Here is a 20134-nt window from a genome sequence, read left to right as displayed (position 1 = left end):
CTGAATCAGCTCAAATCACGGCTGGATTCGCGGTCGGGCGAAGGGTTTTATGTTGTCGTTAAATCTGGCATTTTGACAACAGAGTGGAGGGGGGTTTATGAAGCTTGCATGCCAAACCCAATATCCTTACATGCATTTCACTTGTTCAGTCATAACAAAGGCTTGGAGAACTGCATGTGTGCCTGGAATCTAGTAACAGGTTTGTGAAAGTGCTCTGTTTGTCTCTGTTTTTCAGCAAAAGGATGGCACCTTCGCCGCAGGTGGGTATATGCCACCACTTCGCTTCAAGAGCATCACTCTTTGCATTGTTTTTGGCACCATGTTGGGCGGCATCCTCATTCCTAATGGTAAGTCTGTTTGTGTTACTCTCGCTAATACCCCATGACGTCACACCCCACTTTATCTCCCCTTTTAAAATATCTCTCTGTCAATCACTCCTTATCCTTCCCCTCTATACCGTCCATTCATTATCAGCGGAACAGGATGATAAAGATGTATGTTTTAGGCAATGGTGGGGTGGGCCATGTTTTATTCATTCTTCATGGAGATTGGCTGTTGCTGGCTTGGGCTCCATTTGGCTCAGCGGTCCCAATTAGACTAATAGAGAAGGGAAGGTGAGACTCGCAGAGACGATTGGATGGGGGAAAGGCATAGCTCTGTCCTCCATGACATCTCTGCTGGCCACTTGGGGTGGGCCATGTTTTATTCATTCTTCATGGAGATTGGCTGTCGCTGGCTCGGGCTCCATTTGGCTCAGCGGTCCCAATTAGACTAATAGAGAAGGGAAGGTGAGACTCGCAGAGACGATTGGATGGGGGAAAGGCATAGCTCTGTCCTCCATGACATCTCTGCTGGCCACTAGCGTGTCCTCACGGCCACAAATCCAACCATAGGGAAGCAGACACTGCAGGGCATAAATTTGAGTAAAACAATATGGCTGCTCTCAGGATGAAAAACACCCCCTGGGCCCACTGCCCAGCCTTGCAACAGAAATGATCCGTGTGGGCTTCATGATGTCTGTGGCTGTGGGCTTTCCCATGATGATCCTGCCCTGCAGACAGGCTATCAACACCATGCTATTCGAGCAGCAGGTAACAGTTTTACAAAGACAGAGGTTTTTAAATTTTTGATGCCATGCACCCCCAAATATGAAGTTTCCCTTGCGACCGAGCCCCTTCCTAAAATGTATAGATAGCAATATATGTTTGTATATAAAAATCTATTTATACTGTAATATATAATATTATAAACATGTCAAATATTATATTGCAACAATATTATTATTAATTATTTTTATTATTTTATAGTTTTACATTTTTCTACACCATTTTTCTCACTAAACTGCATTTACCAATTACGTTTGAGATCCTGAATGAGATACTGAGTGTGGACAAGGATTTACCTATAATAAAGTAGAATTGAGACTGTCAAAAGTCCCTGTGATGTGTATTGTGACTGGTTGGAACTGGTTGTACACATCCCCGTTTGCCCACCAATTTAACCTACAAAATATACCCATTTTTTAAACATCCCATAATTCTTGGCCCATGTTTAAAATAATTTACTTGGCACCATCTGGACATTGTCTGGACAAACTCAGGTGTCTCCTCCTTCCTGATGCACATAAACTGCACCAGCTGCAGAAGTATTTTGCTAAATTTAATGGACTCAATAAAGACTTCATTGAGCCTAACATATTTACACAGGGCTGATGTCAGACCCCAAGTCTGGTCTCAGTCAGCATGCATTTGCCTGCTCTGTCCCTCAGTATAGATCCCTTGAGTTCCAAAGTCTCCTTCCACCGCTCAGACACTCGTGATCCAGCCTCCACGGCCAGCAGACTGCTGGGGCACTGAGAGATTCAGGAGGAAATAAAAAGGGCTGGATTGATGACAAAAGGTCCAAATCTCCTCCATAAACCATCCAAGACATTGGCTCGCTGTCTCACCACCACTGCCACGCTGAATCAGCTCAAATCACGGCTAGATTCGCGGTTGGGCGAAGGGTTTTATGCTGTCGTTAAATCTGGCATTTTGACAACAGAGCGGAGGGGGTTTATGACGCTTACATGCCAAACCCAATATCCTTACATGCATTTCACTTGTTCAGTCATAACAAAGGCTTGGAGAACTGCATGTGTGCCTGGAATCTAGTAACAGGTTTGTGAAAGTACTCTGTTTGTCTCTGTTTTTCAGCAAAAGGATGGCACCTTCGCCGCAGGTGGGTATATGCCACCACTTCGCTTCAAGAGCATCACTCTTTGCATTGTTTTTGGCACCATGTTGGGCGGCATCCTCATTCCTAATGGTAAGTCTGTTTGTGTTACTCTCGCTAATACCCCATGACGTCACACCCCACTTTATCTCCCCTTTTAAAATATCTCTCTGTCAATCACTCCTTATCCTTCCCCTCTATACCGTCCATTCATTATCAGCGGAACAGGATGATAAAGATGTATGTTTTAGGCAATGGTGGGGTGGGCCATGTTTTATTCATTCTTCATGGAGATTGGCTGTTGCTGGCTTGGGCTCCATTTGGCTCAGCGGTCCCAATTAGACTAATAGAGAAGGGAAGGTGAGACTCGCAGAGACGATTGGATGGGGGAAAGGCATAGCTCTGTCCTCCATGACATCTCTGCTGGCCACTGGCGTGTCCTCACGGCCACAAATCCAACCATAGGGAAGCAGACACTGCAGGGCATAAATTTGAGTAAAACAATATGGCTGCTCTCAGGATGAAAAACACCCCCTGGGCCCACTGCCCAGCCTTGCAACACAAGTGCAGCGTGGAGGAAGGATGGTAGGAGGCAGATAGAAGGATGAGGGGGGGGGGCGTGTGATGGAGCGGTCTGGGGAGAAAGACTGATGGAGGATGGATGTGGTGATTCAGGAGATGAGATGGTGTAGATTGCCTGTGCCATTTTTTCCGGTTTAAACTGCCTCCTCATGCTGGGTCTGAATATAGTGCAGGTTGGAATAGATTTGTATACTTAGTTGCTGTTTCATTTTGGTTTATTTCTTAGAGCAATTAGCCACCTAAGTCTGTGCTTTACAGTGATTTTTACAACTGTTAAAATAGTGTTATATGACTTACAGTGAGTGTCAAGGGCAGTAAAGTTTAAATATTTGTAAAAACAAATCAGATAATATTACCTGTTCATGTTGTTAATTTAGTTCAGGCTTGGGTTTAATAGAAAATGTTTCTTGAGCACCAAATCAGAATATAAGAATGATTTCTGAAGGATTATGTGACACTGAAAACTTGCCATCACAAGAGCAAATTACATTTTAAAATATATTAAATAGAACTTTTAAATTGTAAAAATCTCACGTTATTACAGTTTTACCGTATTTTTGATTAAATAAATACTGCCTAGGTGAGCGTAAAATACTTTTTTCAAAAACATTTAAAAACAAATCTGAAACATTTCGAAAAAATTTTGTTTTTAAAAACTACTTTTTATCTTGAAAAATATTCTTCAAAAGGAAACTTTCAAGTTTCATTCAAGAGCAATGAGCAATGACTGCAAGTAGAAATCTGATAGCATTAATGGGCAATGAATAATTAGAGTTCTTAACTGCAACATACTTACACAAATCTATTCTTCCAAGTAATATTAGCCTTACATTTGTTTTGATTTTGTAATGTAGTTACAATACATTAATATAGAATTCAGCTGTGTATTGGCTGTTTTATAGCTTAAAATATGACTCAATCATATTTTATACCTGGATCTATTGGTTGAATTCTATGATTTTTTTTTTAGATGCGAATTTAGTGGTGCATGTTAAGGTGAGTCTCACTGTTACTATTGCTTAAAATTACAGTTAGGGGTTTGTTGAGTCAAGTACATTTGAAATCAGTAAACTTTGACGTATAACTAATATTACCTCAAATTTTTTATTCATCATATTTAGAGACCAGGATACCACTTCAATCATTTAGCAATGCCCTAGCAACCACTAATCAACAGCCTGAAGACCTTAATTTCATGTAGTTCATATACTTTTTTTGTAAAAATCTTTTACAGAATGGTTCTATAAAATAAATTTGTTTGTGTGCGTGTGCCATAGTGGAGACCATCCTGGGTTTGACTGGAGCCACCATGGGCAGTCTGATCTGCTTCATCTGCCCAGCTCTCATCTACAAGAAGATCATGAAGAACGCCTGGACTGCACAGGTACAGCACATCCGACAGTCAATGTTTTACTCATCTGACGTATCTATATAAATAAAACTTGTGTGATGATATTTCACAATATAAATTTTTACTGTGTTTTTCAAATAAATGCAGCCTTGGTTAACATAAAAAACTGACCCCAAAGTTTTGATTGGAAGTGTAGCTCATTAAAGCAAAGAGGGCAAAGAATCTAAAGAGAGTGCATCAATTTTGTCTGTTTGATATGTGATGTGATCTGAAAGAAGAATGCACTGGAATTGTGTGTCAGGGAGAAAAGGCAGCTGCTCCTCTTTCTTTGTAATGGAGTTTGTCATTAATTTTGATATCCTGCGAGTGCACTGACTTGCTGTGTGGAGTCATTCCCACAGTGTGTGTGCTGGCACTGTGCCTCGGGCTGTGCCCCCTCTGTCTCCTGCCCAAATTACAGATGCCTTTACTCTTTCACAATAGAGTGAAAGCAACTGAGGTCTCATCGTAGATGATGTGTAACCACAACAGTGCTGATGTCTTCCTCACCTCTTTTATATTGTGTGGTTTGCGAGCAGCCAACATACTGATGTTCATTGTTCTTTAGTGCCAACCATGCCACGCTTCCATGCCCATGAGTCTCTGCCCACAGGGTTACTTCCCAAACACTGGAGTCCACCCAAATGGGTGGCAGTCCTGATACTGGGGCAAGGACCATTCCAAAAGAGCTTCTTGTCATAACGAGCACAGCAGATGTTTGTGTTGGCATGAGCGGATGATGCCAGTCTACCTTGTCTCATGCCAAGCAGCCTGACATGTCCAGGTCCACCGCTGCACACAGAATACCCACAGATCAGGGCCGTGGAACTGGGAGGGACCTGCTTTAATAGATTTCATCAGCGTTTGGTGCACCGTTAATGTGACTGTAGGACATTATTGTAGATTGGATGCCAGCAACGCCCTTGCCAGCTTTGTATATTGAATTTTAAACCACAAAAATTAAATGTGCACTGATTCTATTGGAATTGAAACAGTTTTATTAGGGATGGGGGAAAATTGATTCTATCGTTTATCGATTTGAATCAAATCACAGATTTGTTTTTCAAACAAAAAGATGAAAGTCAGCTGTGAGAGTAGCATAACACTGGGACAGTTTAGAGAGCGCACACTTCACTGCGTGAGGAGGAAAAACAAATACATCCTTCCCTATTTTCAGTTAGGGAAAATATTTTTTGTTTTTTGTTTTGTTAATGCATTTCAAAAATATTTATTACCATTTTTATTACTTTCATTTCATTTACCAGTTTTATCTTTTCAAACGTTTTATTGTAGTTTTAGGATTTTTTGTTTTTGTACTGAGTAGTTTTACTATTTGTCTCAGGGCAGCCATATAGTCAGCTTGAATGGAATTTGTGTCATATTATTGAGTTCACCAAACCGTGTAGAAAAAGAACATACATTTCATGGTTTACATTTGATTTGGGGGAGGGGGGGGGTTCTTTAAAACATATTCAACTGTTTATCACAGTCAAATAAAATCAAATATATGCATGTATCAAATTGAAATTAGATTCAAAATGGACATTGCTGACCCCAAGAATTGAAATGTGGGATTTCAAACAATTCCCACCTCTAGTTTTTAATGTCAATAGTAATTAGAAAGATATTTCAAAGGAGAAATCTTTTCAAAATTTAGAATGTACTTCTTAAAAATGCAATGTTTGAAAATATTATTTTTGTATCATCATGTAATTTTTAAATAGTCAGGGGTTTAATTGATGGGCTAACCATTGAGTGTACACATCATATTCAAGTTAGTTTTCAAAGTAAAAGTTATTAAAATATGTAATTAATTTTGATGTCATTTAATCTGATTAATATAAAAAGGTCAAATTATCTGTTTATGTATGTAATATTTAACAGATAGTTATATATTTAACTTGCTGACACTGTGATATAATTTACAGCTTTTGTTTCAAACAGCAACATGTGCATGAGACATTTGTTGTTCATTATATAATGGAGTTGTATCACTTTTATTTTATTTATTTGATTATTTATGTCCCACAAAAATATCAAAATGAAAAAAAAAAAAAAAGAGAACCTACATCACACCATTGATACTTAACTGAAATATGTTAAAGGACCATATACACTAACTTTCTTTTCTCTTTTAATTTCTCTCTTCATCTCTTTTTTTTAAAGCTGGTTCTGTGGGTCGGTCTCGGCATCCTGCTCATCAGTACCTTCACCACGCTGTCCATTTCCTCCAACGAGCCACAGAAATTAATTCCCCCTCCGGATGTCCCTGCAAAAACTGAGGACAAGCCTCCCATCCTTGTTGCCCATGAGTTGCCTAAAGGACCAGGTACATCTATGCTTTATATTGATGAAGAGAAAGTTATCAGTTGACAAATGACACAAAATAGAAAAGGAAGTTCTGAAAGGACAAGTTATAATGAGAAAAAGAACAGTGAAGGAGCACAAATGATGGCAGGCCTCTCTTTGAATCAGTGACCTGAATGATGCCCTTCAAACCTGAGCGCTCGCTGTCCCAGAGCAGCAGTGAAACGGCCGGTGGCGATTTCCCGTTATGGCTCCGGTCAGGGGAGGGAGATGGGAGGGCATCCAAATCTGGGTGAGGGCAGGAACAACAGTGTTTCCTCCAACACGGGCCGATACAGGACAGAGGCTCATAAAAAAGGCAGATACCAGGAGCGTCCCAACAACTTCATCCACCATTACCTCTCCTTTTCTGTTCTGCCACTCCTCCTTCCTCTCCCTCTCACTCCCTCCCGCTGACTGACACTGGCATTTATCATTGAGCGGACACCCACTTCCACACCTGTTTCCTGTTTACGGCGTGCTGGTGAGGGCAGCTGTGGGCTCAGTGAGCGAGTGAGTGGAACATGGGGCATGTAGAGGTGTGAGTTTGCAGCTGTAAGCACATGCACGCTTTGCTTTTCAGGATTGTAGGGAAGTGCACCCCATCCCACCCCCTGTACTGTACACTCTTTCTTTCTTTTCTGCTCCCATAGATAATGTTTATCAAAACTGCTGTCCTGTCTCATTTGCAATGAGTAACTCCTTTCTGCGTATGCATAAATGCTGTCGTGCAGTAGATTATCTGTTATGGTAGTACACTACAGGATCAGGTTAAAGGAAGGTGTGGACATTGTAAATATTCAAAGGCTGTTTTGCACAGGATGAGTGGCAAGGTTATATGGAAAGCACTGAGCATCTATCTCATACCCTTATTAGAAATCTCCTCTATGGTTCAGCTCTTGTCTTGTTGGTCTTTCATACTCTGCTGCCCTCTACTGGTGTTTCTGTGACACTCTCAGTGGGATTTTTAGGACTGCTGCAGCAGAAAAGACATGCACATACGTGTTATTACAAAATCAGTCTTAAGTCACATTTGCAATGAGTAACTCCTTTCTGCGTATGCATAAATGCTGTCGTGCAGTAGATTATCTGTTATGGTAGTACACTACAGGATCAGGTTAAAGGAAGGTGTGGACATTGTAAATATTCAAAGGCTGTTTTGCACAGGATGAGTGGCAAGGTTATATGGAAAGCACTGAGCATCTATCTCATACCCTTATTAGAAATCTCCTCTATGGTTCAGCTCTTGTCTTGTTGGTCTTTCATACTCTGCTGCCCTCTACTGGTGTTTCTGTGGCACTCTCAGTGGGATTTTTAGGACTGCTGCAGCAGAAAAGACATGCACATACGTGTTATTACAAAATCAGTCTTAAGTCGCCGGGGTATATTTGTAGCAATAGCCAAAAATACATTGTATTGGTCAAAATTATTGATTTTTCTTTTATGCCAAAAATCATTAGGACATTAAGTAAAGATCATGTTCCATGAAGATATTTTGTAAATTTCCTACCGTAAATATATCAAAACTTAATTTTTGATTAGTAACATGCATTGCTAAGAACTTCATTTGGACAAATTTAAAGGCGATTTTCTCAATATTTTGATTTTTTTTCACCCTCCGATTCCAGATTTTCAAATAGTTGTATCTCGGCTAAATATGTCCTATCCTAACAAACCATACATCAATGGAAAGCTTATTTATTCAGCTTTCAGATGATGTATAAATCTCAATTTCGAAAAATTTACCCTTATGACTGGTTTTGTGGTCCAGGGTCACATATGGCTTGGATTGAAATTAATATAGCCAGTTCATTAGTTTGAGACTCGTATTTTAAAAAATCCCTCTGAAAATGCATGAATAAAAATGGACCCCATTTGTTTCTAATACACGTTCCTGGTCTAATTTTGAAATGTTATTCCAAAGGATATTTTTTTCTTCATTGTAGTTTATTGAAAAGTATTAACTATTTTTTTTGTCTCTGAAACAGCTTTACTTTTTGAATGATGTCACCAAACCCTGTAATTTGTCAACTCTAACCACCTGTCATATACAGTAGCATTCAGAAATGTAGGGTCAAGGAGATGTTATAATGTTTTTGAAAGAAGTCTCCTTTTCTCGTCAACTTTTCAATTTTAATATATTTTAAAATGTGATTTATTCCTGTGGTTGCAAAGCTGAATTTTCAGTATTCATTACTTCAAGATGCTGATTTGGTTCTCAAGAAACATTTCTTAGTAATATTGATGTTGAAAACAATTGTGATGCTTAATAATGTTGTGGAAATGGTGATACATTTTTTTCAGTATTCTTTGATAAATAGGAACAGTATTTATTTAAAATAGAAATCTTTTGTTATATTATAAGTCTTTACTGTCACTTTTGATTAATATAATATGTCCTTGCATAATAAAATTCTTAATTTATTAAAAAAATTAATCTTACTGACCAAACTTTTGAATGATGGTATATACTGTCAAAGGTTTGGACACAATTGACTGAATTTGTATTTCTTATCTTAAAAACCCTTAATTTTAAGACTTTATTTATATATTTGAAATTGACAAGTTGGACTGTATAGCAAAAACTTGATGCAATTCTGATGGTTAAAATCAAGTTCTGCTTTTTTTGTTTACTTAAAAAATGTCAGATTATAAAACTAAAATAGCTTGTGTATGCTGTTTCATGTTGACTTTAAATCTTATCTTTACACTGCTTCCACTGAAGACCTATGCAGTGTTGTTAACATCATGTAGCTTGATTCTGGTTTGTCTGTACCCAAAGTAGGGTCTTCATCAAAGTAACTTGAGTTACACTGCAAATTACATCTGACAGGCCTCAGGCAAAAGCTAATTCAAGAACAAAAAAATGAAATTTTGAGACTGCCATTAAAGAGCCACATGAAGCCTGAGAGCCATGGGTGTGGGACAAATTTGACATGTCTTTCACCCCACACAGAAACTTTACATTATTTTTTTGTACATTGTGACATCTAATGATCTGTGTGTTTGTAGTGCAAGAGAATAGACTGGAACCTGATCTAGGAGAGAAGCCAGATAGGCCACCAATTGAGGTTGAACAGCCAGTAGAGAAGGCAGCAGCAGAGCCCCCTCAAATTAAAGTTCCTGTGGAAGTGGCTGAGCGAAAGGATGAGGAGGAAAAGGTTCAGCTGGACCGCCCTGAAGCAGGTAATGCATTAATTTAGCGGTGTAATTTAGATGGTTTTGTGACATATGAGAACCTGTGAGCAGTTACTGTGATCTGGCTTTTCTTCAACAGGTGTTGCGGTCCCAGATGGGGAAGCCCATCGCCATGAGCCGCCCATCCCTCATGACCGAGTTCAGATAGATGAGATCAAAAACCAGGAGGAACTAGATGAGGACGAAAAGAAACAACCTATAGTTGTGGAAGAAGAAAAGAAACTACCTGCCGGAGAGGAGGAGGAGCTTCTTGCTGAGCAGGGGGCGGGGCAAGCACAAGAGTTGGAAGCTGTAAAAGAGGAGGAGTCAAAAAAAGATGCGGTGAAAAGGGATGTCGATCATGACCAGCATGCAGTTAATGAAGTGTTGGACAAGGCAAAAAATTCAGAGGATCTGAAGAACGTCGAGCCCTTGGTGGTCCATAAAGAACCAGACAACCTGCCTGAATTGAAAGAACAGCATGATGAGAATGAAGCGCACCAAGAGAAGAAGCCAGAGGAGATGGACAAAGCCCCTGAACCCCAGGGTGAGAAATGTGAGTGAACACATTAGCATCGGCTTAGCAACTCTCTGGCAACCACTCAGATCTTCAGAAAATGTGAACATCTAGTTTCTGTTTAGTGTACATGACTGATAAACTCTTTAGTGGCTTGTAAACAATGTCTTTGACCTTTTGTTTTTATTCATATTCTGTTGATATGACATGGCACATCATAAGGTCCAAGCATATGACCTTTTCCACTCTGTAATGATTTGTTCATTCATTGACTGCTTCCTGCAGTGAAGGAGAAGTTTCTGGTGCAGGAGCACAAGGAACAGAAGGTTCCAGATGGAAAGGATGTAGGGGCGGACAAGGATGGAGATGGGGACAAGATGGAAGGTGAGTGCTTTGTCCATCAGAACATTGACAGAACATTGTCCAGAATCTATAAGAAATGAGGTTTGAAATATAAAATGTTCTGTTCAGTCATTCAGTCAGATGTTTGAGCTTACAGGTGCGATCTTTGCTTCTCTTTGCCTGGTTCTGTTCTACTTCATCACTCTTAGCTGGATGGCTTTGAACTGGATTTATTTTTATAGTTTTCATTTAGATTTTAGTTTAAGTTTCTATTTACCTTTATTTTTGTTACAGTTTTATTTCATCTTAAACTTTAGTTAATTGCCAAGGCAACATTCCTAATTTTCATTAAGTGTTTTTTAAAGTAATATTTATATTTTTATTTTATTTCAGCTTTATTTCAATTGCAGAGATTTTTTAATAGTTTTAGTTAACCATAACAACACTGGTAGTCAAGCAATGCAATGCAATCTTTACACTTGAAAATATAGTCATTGATATGTAAAACCTACTTAGTGCTAAGTTTATAAGTTGCCCACTAGACAGTAGCTTTATGAACCAGTGTCCTGCCATAACTTTTATTATATTGTTGTTTTAGCATGACTAGAACATAATATTTACCAATTAGCATCAAGGACAGATCTGTTTTGTAATAATACATATTTTTTGCACTGTACAACTTGCCATTTTTCTTTTCCAAATGCTTGTTTTACTTTCTCTCAGCAAACTGGCCAACATCTGAAATGTCACATTGCATTGCTACACTCAGATATACTGTAAAGATGCACCAAATCTTAAATCTCTGTCTCTTTCACATGGCTTGTTTTTATTAAGACACTTTGCCCTCTCTCTGCTGTCTTTTTCTCTTTTGTTTCTCGATTTCTTATCTTCCTCCGCCATTCTGTTGTGCCACGGACTCCTGCCTCCTACAGTGATTAAAAAGATTGTTGCAGGTACGAGATGGTGTGTCTTATGTCTGCTGTTCTCCAACAGTCATCTTAACAGTCATCCTCTCATGCTTCAACCCGTATAGCTGTTAATAACCAATAGTCTGTTACCTGTGTTGATACATTGACCATTATTGTAGCTTACAGATGTGTGTACTGTACTATAGCTCTGGAAACATAACTGAACAGCCATCTGGTATTAATTGGGATCCCTAGTCTTTCTCTTGTTTGACGATGAAAGTGATTTATTTGGTAGAATTCCATATTGATGTTGTTAGGGTTCCATATTGACTAGGACTACATAGCAATGCCCTACAAAGTGCATAGAAACACTCTAGAATCTGAGCAATGCACTACAGAATACACAGAACAGCATAGCAATCTCCTAATAGATGTATAGCAATGCCTTACTAACCATGTAGAAACGTCCTACAAACCACCTAAAAAACTTAACAGTGCTCTGGAAACTTATATAACATAGCATAACAAATAGTGGGAAAGTTATCAGGCCAAATACAACATAATGGTTGTATGGACAGGCACCACTAACATTTTCTTCAGAAAAACTAAAAAAAATATACATATTTTTGGTCATTTTAAATTATGCTCCTTAATTTGATAAACAGTCAGATTGACAAGTATGTTTGACCACAGTAAATTACACTTTTATAAGCATCCTACAATATATTCATTCTAACTTATCTTTTACCTTTCTGCTTGGCTGATCCTCAGAGGGTCAGTTGGACCACGCTGTGCTGCTCCAGGTAATTAAGGAGCAGCAGGAACAGCAGAAAAGACTTCTGGACCAACAGGAAAAACTCCTGGCTGTGATTGAGGAGCAACACAAGGAGATCCACCAAATTAAGGAGGGAGAAGAAGAACCAAAGGCAGTCGAACAGCAGAAAAGACATGTGGACCATGAAGAAAAACACTTAGATGTGAATGAGGAGGTCCATCAAGTAAAGGAAGGAGAAGATGAGCCAAAGGCAGCAGCAGGTGAGTCTGAAAGTCAGCGAACTTGTCTAGACGTAAAAAGTGAAAGTTTTTCTGCCACTGGTGAACAATAAAAAGAGAATGATTCAGTTAACCTCTAGTGTTACCAGTGTTGTGCTTCCTGCTGATGTGATCTTGCATGCAGTGCAGTAATGAAACACATTGTGTGTTTTTTAGGAGAGGGTGTAGGTGAGTTGGGGAACATTGTGCTGAAGGAGATCGAAGGGATGGAAGGGGCAGTGAAGCCTATAGTTACCGCTGTCGCTCCAGACCAATTCCAGCAGCCCCAGGGAGAGACAAAGCATGTAGCTGCAGCTGTCGCAGGGCCTGAAGACCCAGAAGCAAAAGAAGCTGAAGTCGTAGTCGGTCTTCCCAACAATGCCCTTGAAGCGGTGCAAGATGGAGGTGTTAAAGTTCCCAAGAAGGAGGAGCTGGAGCTAAACAACCAAGCAGGGCATGATGGAGCACTACCTCCAGACGTCGGTGCCCGAGGTGTTCCTCTGCGTCCTCGAGAACCAGAACCAGCCAGAATCAATCCTGACACTCTTCCAGAAGAGGAGGAGAGAGTGAGGCAGAAATTGGCCCACCTGGAGGCGGAGAAGGAGAGAATAGAGAAGGAAAAGTTGGAGAAGGAAAGGATTGAGAAAGAGGTGCAGGCCCGTGTCGAGAAGGAGCGGAAGGAACGAGAAAGAAGAGAGGAACTGGCACGTGAGCAGGAGCTAGAACGTGTGCGGCAGCAAAAGGAACAGCTAGAGAAGGAAAGGCTTGAAGCGGAGAGGTTGAAACTTGAAAGAGAGAAGATGGATAAAGAGATCATGGAGCGTGCCGAGAAGGAGAAAAGATTGTTGGAGCAGAAGGAGCAGCTAGACCAGCTGCAGCAGGTCATCGATGCGCGACAGGGTAAGGGAAGTCTTGAGGATGAGAGTTTGAAACGGGAAAGAGAGAAGACTGATAAAGAGATCATGGAGCGTGCCGAGAAAGAGAAAAGGATACTCGAGCAGAAAGAACAACTAGACAAACTACAGCAGGTCATTGACGCAAAGAAGGATGGTGATGCCCCCAAAGCAGGAGAAGCCCTGCCAATGCCTAAGCAAAAAGGAGGCAGGGACTTGAAGGAGAATATAGTTCCACCAGAAGAGGAGAAGAAAGAGGAAAAGAGGAGCAGAGAGGATGGAGGGCTGGACCTTAAGAGGAGACGCAGAGCTGTGGACCCTGAGGGCGGAGGAGGTGCTGACCTGGATCTTCTGCAGGACGTAGGAGGCTTAGACTTACACGCTGACCTAAAGGGGCAGCTCCTGGTGGGACCTCTGATTCACATGCGCCAGCTTAAACAGATGTTTCAGAGGCAGGAGAATGAAGACTAGAGTAGGTTGTTCCAGAATTACAACCTCTGGAACCCAATGAACCTCTCAAAAACAAACATGATCTTGCAGTGAGAAGAATCTCTTTCCTCTTCATTTTAAAAGTAGATGCCTTTATCTAAGACACAACATTCCTTTTGGGTTCGTGTTGACAGTGGGCACTTTGATTTGATCCTTTAGTTGTCCGCCGGGAACGCTGGATCCATAATCTCTTATGAGCTTCCATTATTGTTTTGTGTGAGATTTTGCTGAATCTGGTGTAATAAACGGAATGTCTGGTGTAATAAACTGAGCGGGCCTCACATTAAAAACGCCTTGATGGGCACACAGGGTATTTCAGAATATTGTGTTTTGGACCATCGCATAGGAAAACGGCACAAGTGTACCCCCTTGTGGTTGCTATGGTAAATTGTACGGCTGGTTCTAAAATGTATGTTCTGTGAATGAAAATATGAAGCTAAATTAATATGAGATGCGGTTTTAAAAAATGCAGCTTTTATCTTCTTGCAGAAGCGTGTTAATGTTACTTTGGCCAACAGGTTCAATGGTCCATCTTCTTGAAAGAATAGTGACATGTTGTTATCTGAAACTACAGTCACGCTACGTTAAGACATCTTTGTTTTTTTAGTGAACTGGTGAATTATTCGTTGTCTGAGAATGCCTTAATGGTTTTCAGAAAAGGCCTGATGAAAACATAATTTCTTTGTATTTGTCCAAAATCCTTTATGAAACTTTTTTTTTTTGTAATTTCTTTTTAATTGCAATGAAATTTGTCTATTGAAGGAGTGTCTTGTTTTTCTATGCGTGTCTTCAGGATCAGATGTTCCTTCCAAATGGTTAACTTATGATAGTTTATTTAAAAGTTAACTATATAGTTAACTGTTATAACTAATAGTTAATCAGACCAGCTATAAGTGAATGAAATATTTGAATCATTTATGTTTTGATTTATTTTTTGCTAGCCGAGTTTTTTTTTCTTCTGGTTGTTTCAATGTGTTTCAATTGTCTGTGACTCTTTGTGAAAGTACTCAACTCTCATCTTTTGAGGTTGATCTGAAATTGGACCTTGTATATATTCCAGATTTAGTGTTGAACATAACATTACTGTTTCCCGCAGACAATTCCTTGTTTTCACTCTGCAGCGGCCGGGTTTCTTTTCAGGGTTGCATTGCTTTTCTCTTGAACATGCCATGTTTTTGCATATGAAGATTTGATTCTGGTCAGTGCCTTACGGGGTTTATGTTCTGCATTGATGTGTATTTGAAGTCTGTTACACCCACACTGTGTGTGGATTGCAACTTTTTGTCCCCTATCTGCATTTTCTATACCTTGCTGGTTAAACTAGTCAGGGTAATAGACCGTATTCTCTTGATGAATTTCCTCATCTCGCTTTTGGGGATCTTATTCCTATTTCAAAAGAACGTAAATATATAGAGATATGGTTTGAAGTCATATGAGATTCATTGAAAGCGGTCTGTCTTAGTGGTCAGTAACACTGCACTTATCCATATACAGTTACCAGATGATGTGTGGATCTCTAAAAATAAATCAATTCACATGTTAGCAGATTTCAGAGGTTGATAACTGTTTGATGACCCAAAGTATTTTATTTTGTTCTTAAATTGGGATAAATGAATAAACTTATTTATGTAACAGCAGCTCTTTGTGAAATGTTTGTTGTGTTGCTTGCATCATATTTCTCCTATTTAACTCCTATTATTTATTTGTTTATTTATTTTTACTTTACAAATTGTATGTACTTTATACTTTTTTCTTCTTTGAAGTTCAAGGATTTTATGCGATATATGGTGGTGGTATGTGTTTTTTGCACTTAACTTAATCCTGAACTGGCTAATTTTTGAAAGTACAAATAGTCTCTCAATTAATATTAAGTCATAAATACAACCTGTATGACAACTATACAGGAATTAGAAATGTTTAAAACATTTAAAAATCACTAGTTGACATGCCATGTATTCTATTGGCATAGTAAAGACATTGAGGCACTGTTTGCCAGTGTAATGCTCATTGTGCACAGAACTGATCGTCTGCATAACCCTTTTTAATGTCAAGACAAGTTCCCCTAAACCATTAGATTTTATAGCCAATTTGGACCAAACACAACGGTTTCCACAAGACCATTCTTTTTCAATTAACACCTTGTAGTGCACTGAAAAAGTGTGAATGAAGCCCATATGAAGGAAGGCCACAAACAATGATTGTGACAGCTGAAGCATAACCTGTAGCATGTCTTTTCTTAAAGAAATACAGTTATTGCTTTGCTGGAAATTTTTATACCACTATTCTTCATTCCTCTAATTGGCTGGTTGAATTGTTTGTTGATCCCCACTCATTAGTGGCTGACTTTATGGCCCTTCTATCAATTAACATGTGGCTAATGAGTGTGCAGGTTATGCAGGAAGGGTGTATTTAACAGTGGCATGGCTTTACATTCCATACGAGATGACTAAGAGCCCATAATCTTTTGTGGTGCCAGTGACATACACCCCACGGATACACATTAATCAGCTGGCCTTTCATGTTTCAGCCCGCTTTTGTTTGATTGGAAACAAAACCCCTAAAACCGCCATCCTAGATTTCAGGAGCGAGTCCAAATTTGGAGTTTAACTCGAGCGCTGATCTGCAATCGGCGGTCAAGGCCATGATAATGACCACCCATCACGTAACACCTCATATCTCATTTTGCCGCTCCTTCATGAATTGCACACTCCAAACAACACAGAATGTCTGGTTCTCATTAGTCTGTCTCGTTTATCCCAATTCTGATATACTGATGTGTGGAAACAGCAAAGTAATGATGCAGATGGTGATATAATTCAGTCCAAACTGCCTCTGTATATTATATTGTAATATGTATGAACAAAGGAAGAGACTTATGATTTCACTTTTTATAAAAAAAGACACTTCATTGTGGTTTTCTGCACAATACAATTATCCATCTGAAACACATTATTATATATGTATATTTACAAAGAGAGAAAAATGACAAGCTACTATTAAAAAAAGGACATAGATATTCATCCTCAGAAAAGTTTAACGGTCTAGTTATAATGATCTCAAGTCAACATGATATTTATTCATGATGTTCTTCACTTTACTCCCTTTTTTGCCTGCAAATATAAAACAATTCATTAGAAAAGGCCAGCAGAACATACGTTACACAATTCTTTGCAAATGATATTTATAAACATTAAATGTGTAATATATATATATAAATTAAATGTGTAATTTATTAATAATTAAACTATAAAATACAATAATTTAAATAGCAAATGTATAATCTCACTTTTTTGTGATTCCCCATGTCTCTAATGTAGGTTTGTGTAAATGGGATACTTGTTAGGAAATACTCGTCTATGTACTGCATAATCACAAAAAACACTCACAGCTGATTGAAAGCAGCTTTTTAGTGCTTCAAATTCTTTGACACACATGTTTTTGGTCAGCTCCTGTTTGCCAGTGGTTGTAGAGGCCACACATTTACCATAAGCAGCTGCCTAATAATATAATAAAACAGAACGATGTACAAACAACAACAAAAGCATACATGCATAATACAATGCATCATGTATATATATATAACAATACTGAATGAAGGTGTACCTCTCCTGAACACTGAGCCAACAGCTCTGGGAAGAGCTTCATTCTCGCTCTGCTGCGAGTCCAAACATTTGAACTAGACATAGTTCAAAAACGACCAAATATACTACAATAATCCTTTTATTTATCAGCAAAAATCACTGAGCCGGCTGATAGATGTAATGTGTATATTCAACACGGACAGCGCCATGCTTGTGACCTCTGAGATAACGTGTGTAAACCTCCCATTGACGAGTGGCCAATCAAAGCGTTCATCTGGAGCCTGAACCACATGCACTGCTTTATGATTGGTTGTTTGTTTCTGTTGTAGTTTCCTACTTACAGTGGAGAGCCAGTAGTAACATGTAGTTGATTTCAAAGACGTTCAGGATTTCGAGAAATCCACTCCAGAGTAACTTCCGCATTCGATCACGTGGTCTTTGGAATCACGTTCTATTCGCCACGACATTTTTTTATTCAATTCCGCGAATCGATTCTTTTGAACCGATAACCAAAGAAGTAATGCGTGAAAGAATCGGTTCAGCTGATTCACAGAAAAGGTCCGGAAGTACAAAGCGGACATCGCAACGTCAAACCGGAGTGGGCGAGCTAAACAGACGTCCGTGTTTTTTGTGAAGACATTCTTGGGCAGGCAGGACCTGCACTGTCACCCGCCCTGTGAGCAATGGTACATAGACAGGCGAAAAAACACAGATTTCTTCACCATGGCTTCACTACTGGAACGGTTGGTTTTCCTACAGAAAGTAGGTATCCGTGGAACTGGGAAAATAACGTCATTTCAGCTATCTTTGACGCCAAACCTGGTTTTCTACGTTGTTTATTGGATATCTGGCGTTAGCAGTGGTTAAATAGAAAAAAAAACTAGTTTATCTCTGCATATGATTGATATTTCTGTTTAAACAGAGTGGAAAAAGACAACCATAGTAACCATGGTACTTCCTTGGTGTTTTGAAAATATACCATAGTATTATCATGGTAATACTACACACCATGGTATATATTATGGTAATACTACTACTATTTCTAAGTACCATATAAATATCATTACATTCAGTGCCATAATATATGTAAACGTACACATACTACTAATATTGTGCCATGGTGCTGACTTTGTGAGTGGATTCAGATGGTAAAAGCACTGTGCTATTGTACTATATATATATATAAATGTATATATATTTTTTTTTATATATATATAAGTCCTGCCATGTCAAACTTAAGGTGAGTTTGGGTTGGTTGCCTTGGCTGGAAACCAAAAGGTTGTAGGTTCAAACCCTGAAAAGTGTAATGAACTTCCTTTATTGAGCTCAGTGTTTTTAAATGTTTTTGGCTTTAGTTGTGTTTATTGTGCCTTTTAACGCTGTCCAAGGTCCTGAAGGTTCTCCTGCATTTATGTGGCCATGGACCACCTCACTTCCTCACAGAGCTACGGCGGAATGCTACATTTATACAAGAAGTAATTGGTAAGCAGATCTAAACAGTTCAAGATGAACACTGTAGCACTTTTAAAAGGAAGTCATATTAACTGATTCTAAGGAGTCTGTGTACACACATACAACCATGTTTCAATCAATAAACCCAGAGCATCAGTAACTCTTGAACTCTTTTAGTCAAGATGCAGTGATGGCAGCAACCCATTTTACTTGGTGAAACAGGATATTCAGTAGGGTGGGACTTGGTTTTAGCCACTAGGAATTGATTGGATTGTTGATTGGATTTGAAAGTGGTCTCTGTATGATGTGAAAATAGGATGGATTGGTGACGCCAGCCAAACTGGGTAGTCATTTAAAGGCAAAGCAGTAATTTATATTTTGACACGCTGTCCAAGGTCCTGAAGGTTCTCCTGCATTTATGTGGCCATGGACCACCTCACTTCCTCACAGAGCTACGGCGGAATGCTACATTTATACAAGAAGTAATTGGTAAGCAGATCTAAACAGTTCAAGATGAACACTGTAGCACTTTTAAAAGGAAGTCATATTAACTGATTCTAAGGAGTCTGTGTACACACATAAAACCATGTTTCAATCAATAAACCCAGAGCATCAGTAACTCTTGAACTCTTTTAGTCAAGATGCAGTGATGCCAGCAACCCATTTTACTTGGTGAAACAGGATATTCAGTAGGGTGGGACTTGGTTTTAGCCACTAGGAATTGATTGGATTGTTGATTGGATTTGAAAGTGGTCTCTGTATGACGTGAAAATAGGATGGATTGGTGACGCCAGCCAAACTGGGTAGTCATTTAAAGGCAAAGCAGTAATTTATATTTTGACGAAAATGTGCAAAGACATATGTTTCTTGAGCACCAAATCAGCATATTAGAATGATTTCTGAAGGATCATGTGACACTGATAATGCTAAAAATTTTGCTTTGCCATTCCAGTTAAAAATTGCATTTTAAAACACATTAAAGGGGTCACATGATGCTATTTTAAAGATCATTATTTTGTGTATTTGGTGTTAACAAAATGTTGACATGCTTTAATGTTCAAAAAACACATTATTTTTCAAATACTGTACATTATTGGAAATGTAACACCCCTTACCATAATCGCGAGCTTCAGCCTTCAAAGTAAATATCAAGACAGTTAATAATGTCGTTAGTTTTACCATCGGTTCAAGCCCGAAAGGGCAACAGAGTC

At 39.0% G+C, this 20134-nt stretch overlaps 3 protein-coding genes across 5 annotated transcripts in view; 2 read left to right on the top strand and 1 right to left on the bottom strand.

Annotated features, from left to right (window-relative positions):
- The window catches only part of slc38a10 (solute carrier family 38 member 10), a 32484-nt gene extending 16957 nt beyond the window's left edge, over positions 1-15527 (top strand). For 2 of the 3 annotated variants that reach the window (XM_016293615.1, XM_016293614.1), the window contains exons 10-18: positions 236-347; positions 4074-4180; positions 6353-6515; positions 9545-9718; positions 9810-10265; positions 10512-10610; positions 11501-11521; positions 12248-12511; positions 12686-15527. In XM_016293615.1, coding sequence (XP_016149101.1) covers positions 236-347; positions 4074-4180; positions 6353-6515; positions 9545-9718; positions 9810-10265; positions 10512-10610; positions 11501-11521; positions 12248-12511; positions 12686-13872 — 2583 coding nt within the window. In that variant the 3' untranslated portion in view covers positions 13873-15527. The remainder of the gene's footprint in view (positions 1-235; positions 348-4073; positions 4181-6352; positions 6516-9544; positions 9719-9809; positions 10266-10511; positions 10611-11500; positions 11522-12247; positions 12512-12685) is intronic. The other variant, XM_016293616.1, reaches the window with a different exon arrangement.
- A 1287-nt stretch (positions 15528-16814) lies between these two features.
- On the bottom strand, positions 16815-17732 carry ndufaf8 (NADH:ubiquinone oxidoreductase complex assembly factor 8). The gene is made up of 3 exons (XM_016293575.1): positions 17494-17732; positions 17277-17387; positions 16815-17000 (listed from the first exon to the last, which is right to left on the bottom strand). Exons 1-3 carry the CDS (start codon positions 17572-17574, stop codon positions 16980-16982), a joined length of 213 nt encoding a protein of 70 aa, XP_016149061.1. The 5' UTR covers positions 17575-17732; the 3' UTR covers positions 16815-16979.
- Positions 17733-18194: 462 nt separating this feature from the next.
- LOC107601406 (AP-4 complex accessory subunit tepsin-like) overlaps positions 18195-20134 on the top strand; it is a 6065-nt gene continuing 4125 nt past the window's right edge. Inside the window, exons 1-3 of the mRNA XM_016293571.1 lie at positions 18195-18233; positions 18691-18711; positions 18860-18953. Of these exons, the coding sequence (XP_016149057.1) occupies positions 18195-18233; positions 18691-18711; positions 18860-18953 (154 nt within the window). The remainder of the gene's footprint in view (positions 18234-18690; positions 18712-18859; positions 18954-20134) is intronic.

The sequence above is a fragment of the Sinocyclocheilus grahami genome, unplaced genomic scaffold, assembly GCF_001515645.1.
Source record: "Sinocyclocheilus grahami isolate Dianchi unplaced genomic scaffold, SAMN03320097.WGS_v1.1 scaffold305.1, whole genome shotgun sequence".
NCBI lineage: Eukaryota > Metazoa > Chordata > Actinopteri > Cypriniformes > Cyprinidae > Sinocyclocheilus > Sinocyclocheilus grahami.
The sequence above is the reverse complement of the archived record's forward strand: the minus strand, read 5'-3'. Positions and strand labels throughout refer to the sequence as shown.

Coding starts and splice junctions, on each gene's coding strand:
- ndufaf8 (XM_016293575.1), bottom strand. CDS start 17,574: ATGTCTAGTTCAAATGTTTGGACTCGCAGCAGAGCGAGAATGAAGCTC. Junction 17,388..17,493: donor TGGCTCAGTGTTCAGGAGAG/GTACACCTTCAT, acceptor TTATATTATTAG/GCAGCTGCTTATGGTAAATG. Junction 17,001..17,276: donor AAAGCTGCTTTCAATCAGCT/GTGAGTGTTTTT, acceptor TTATATTTGCAG/GCAAAAAAGGGAGTAAAGTG.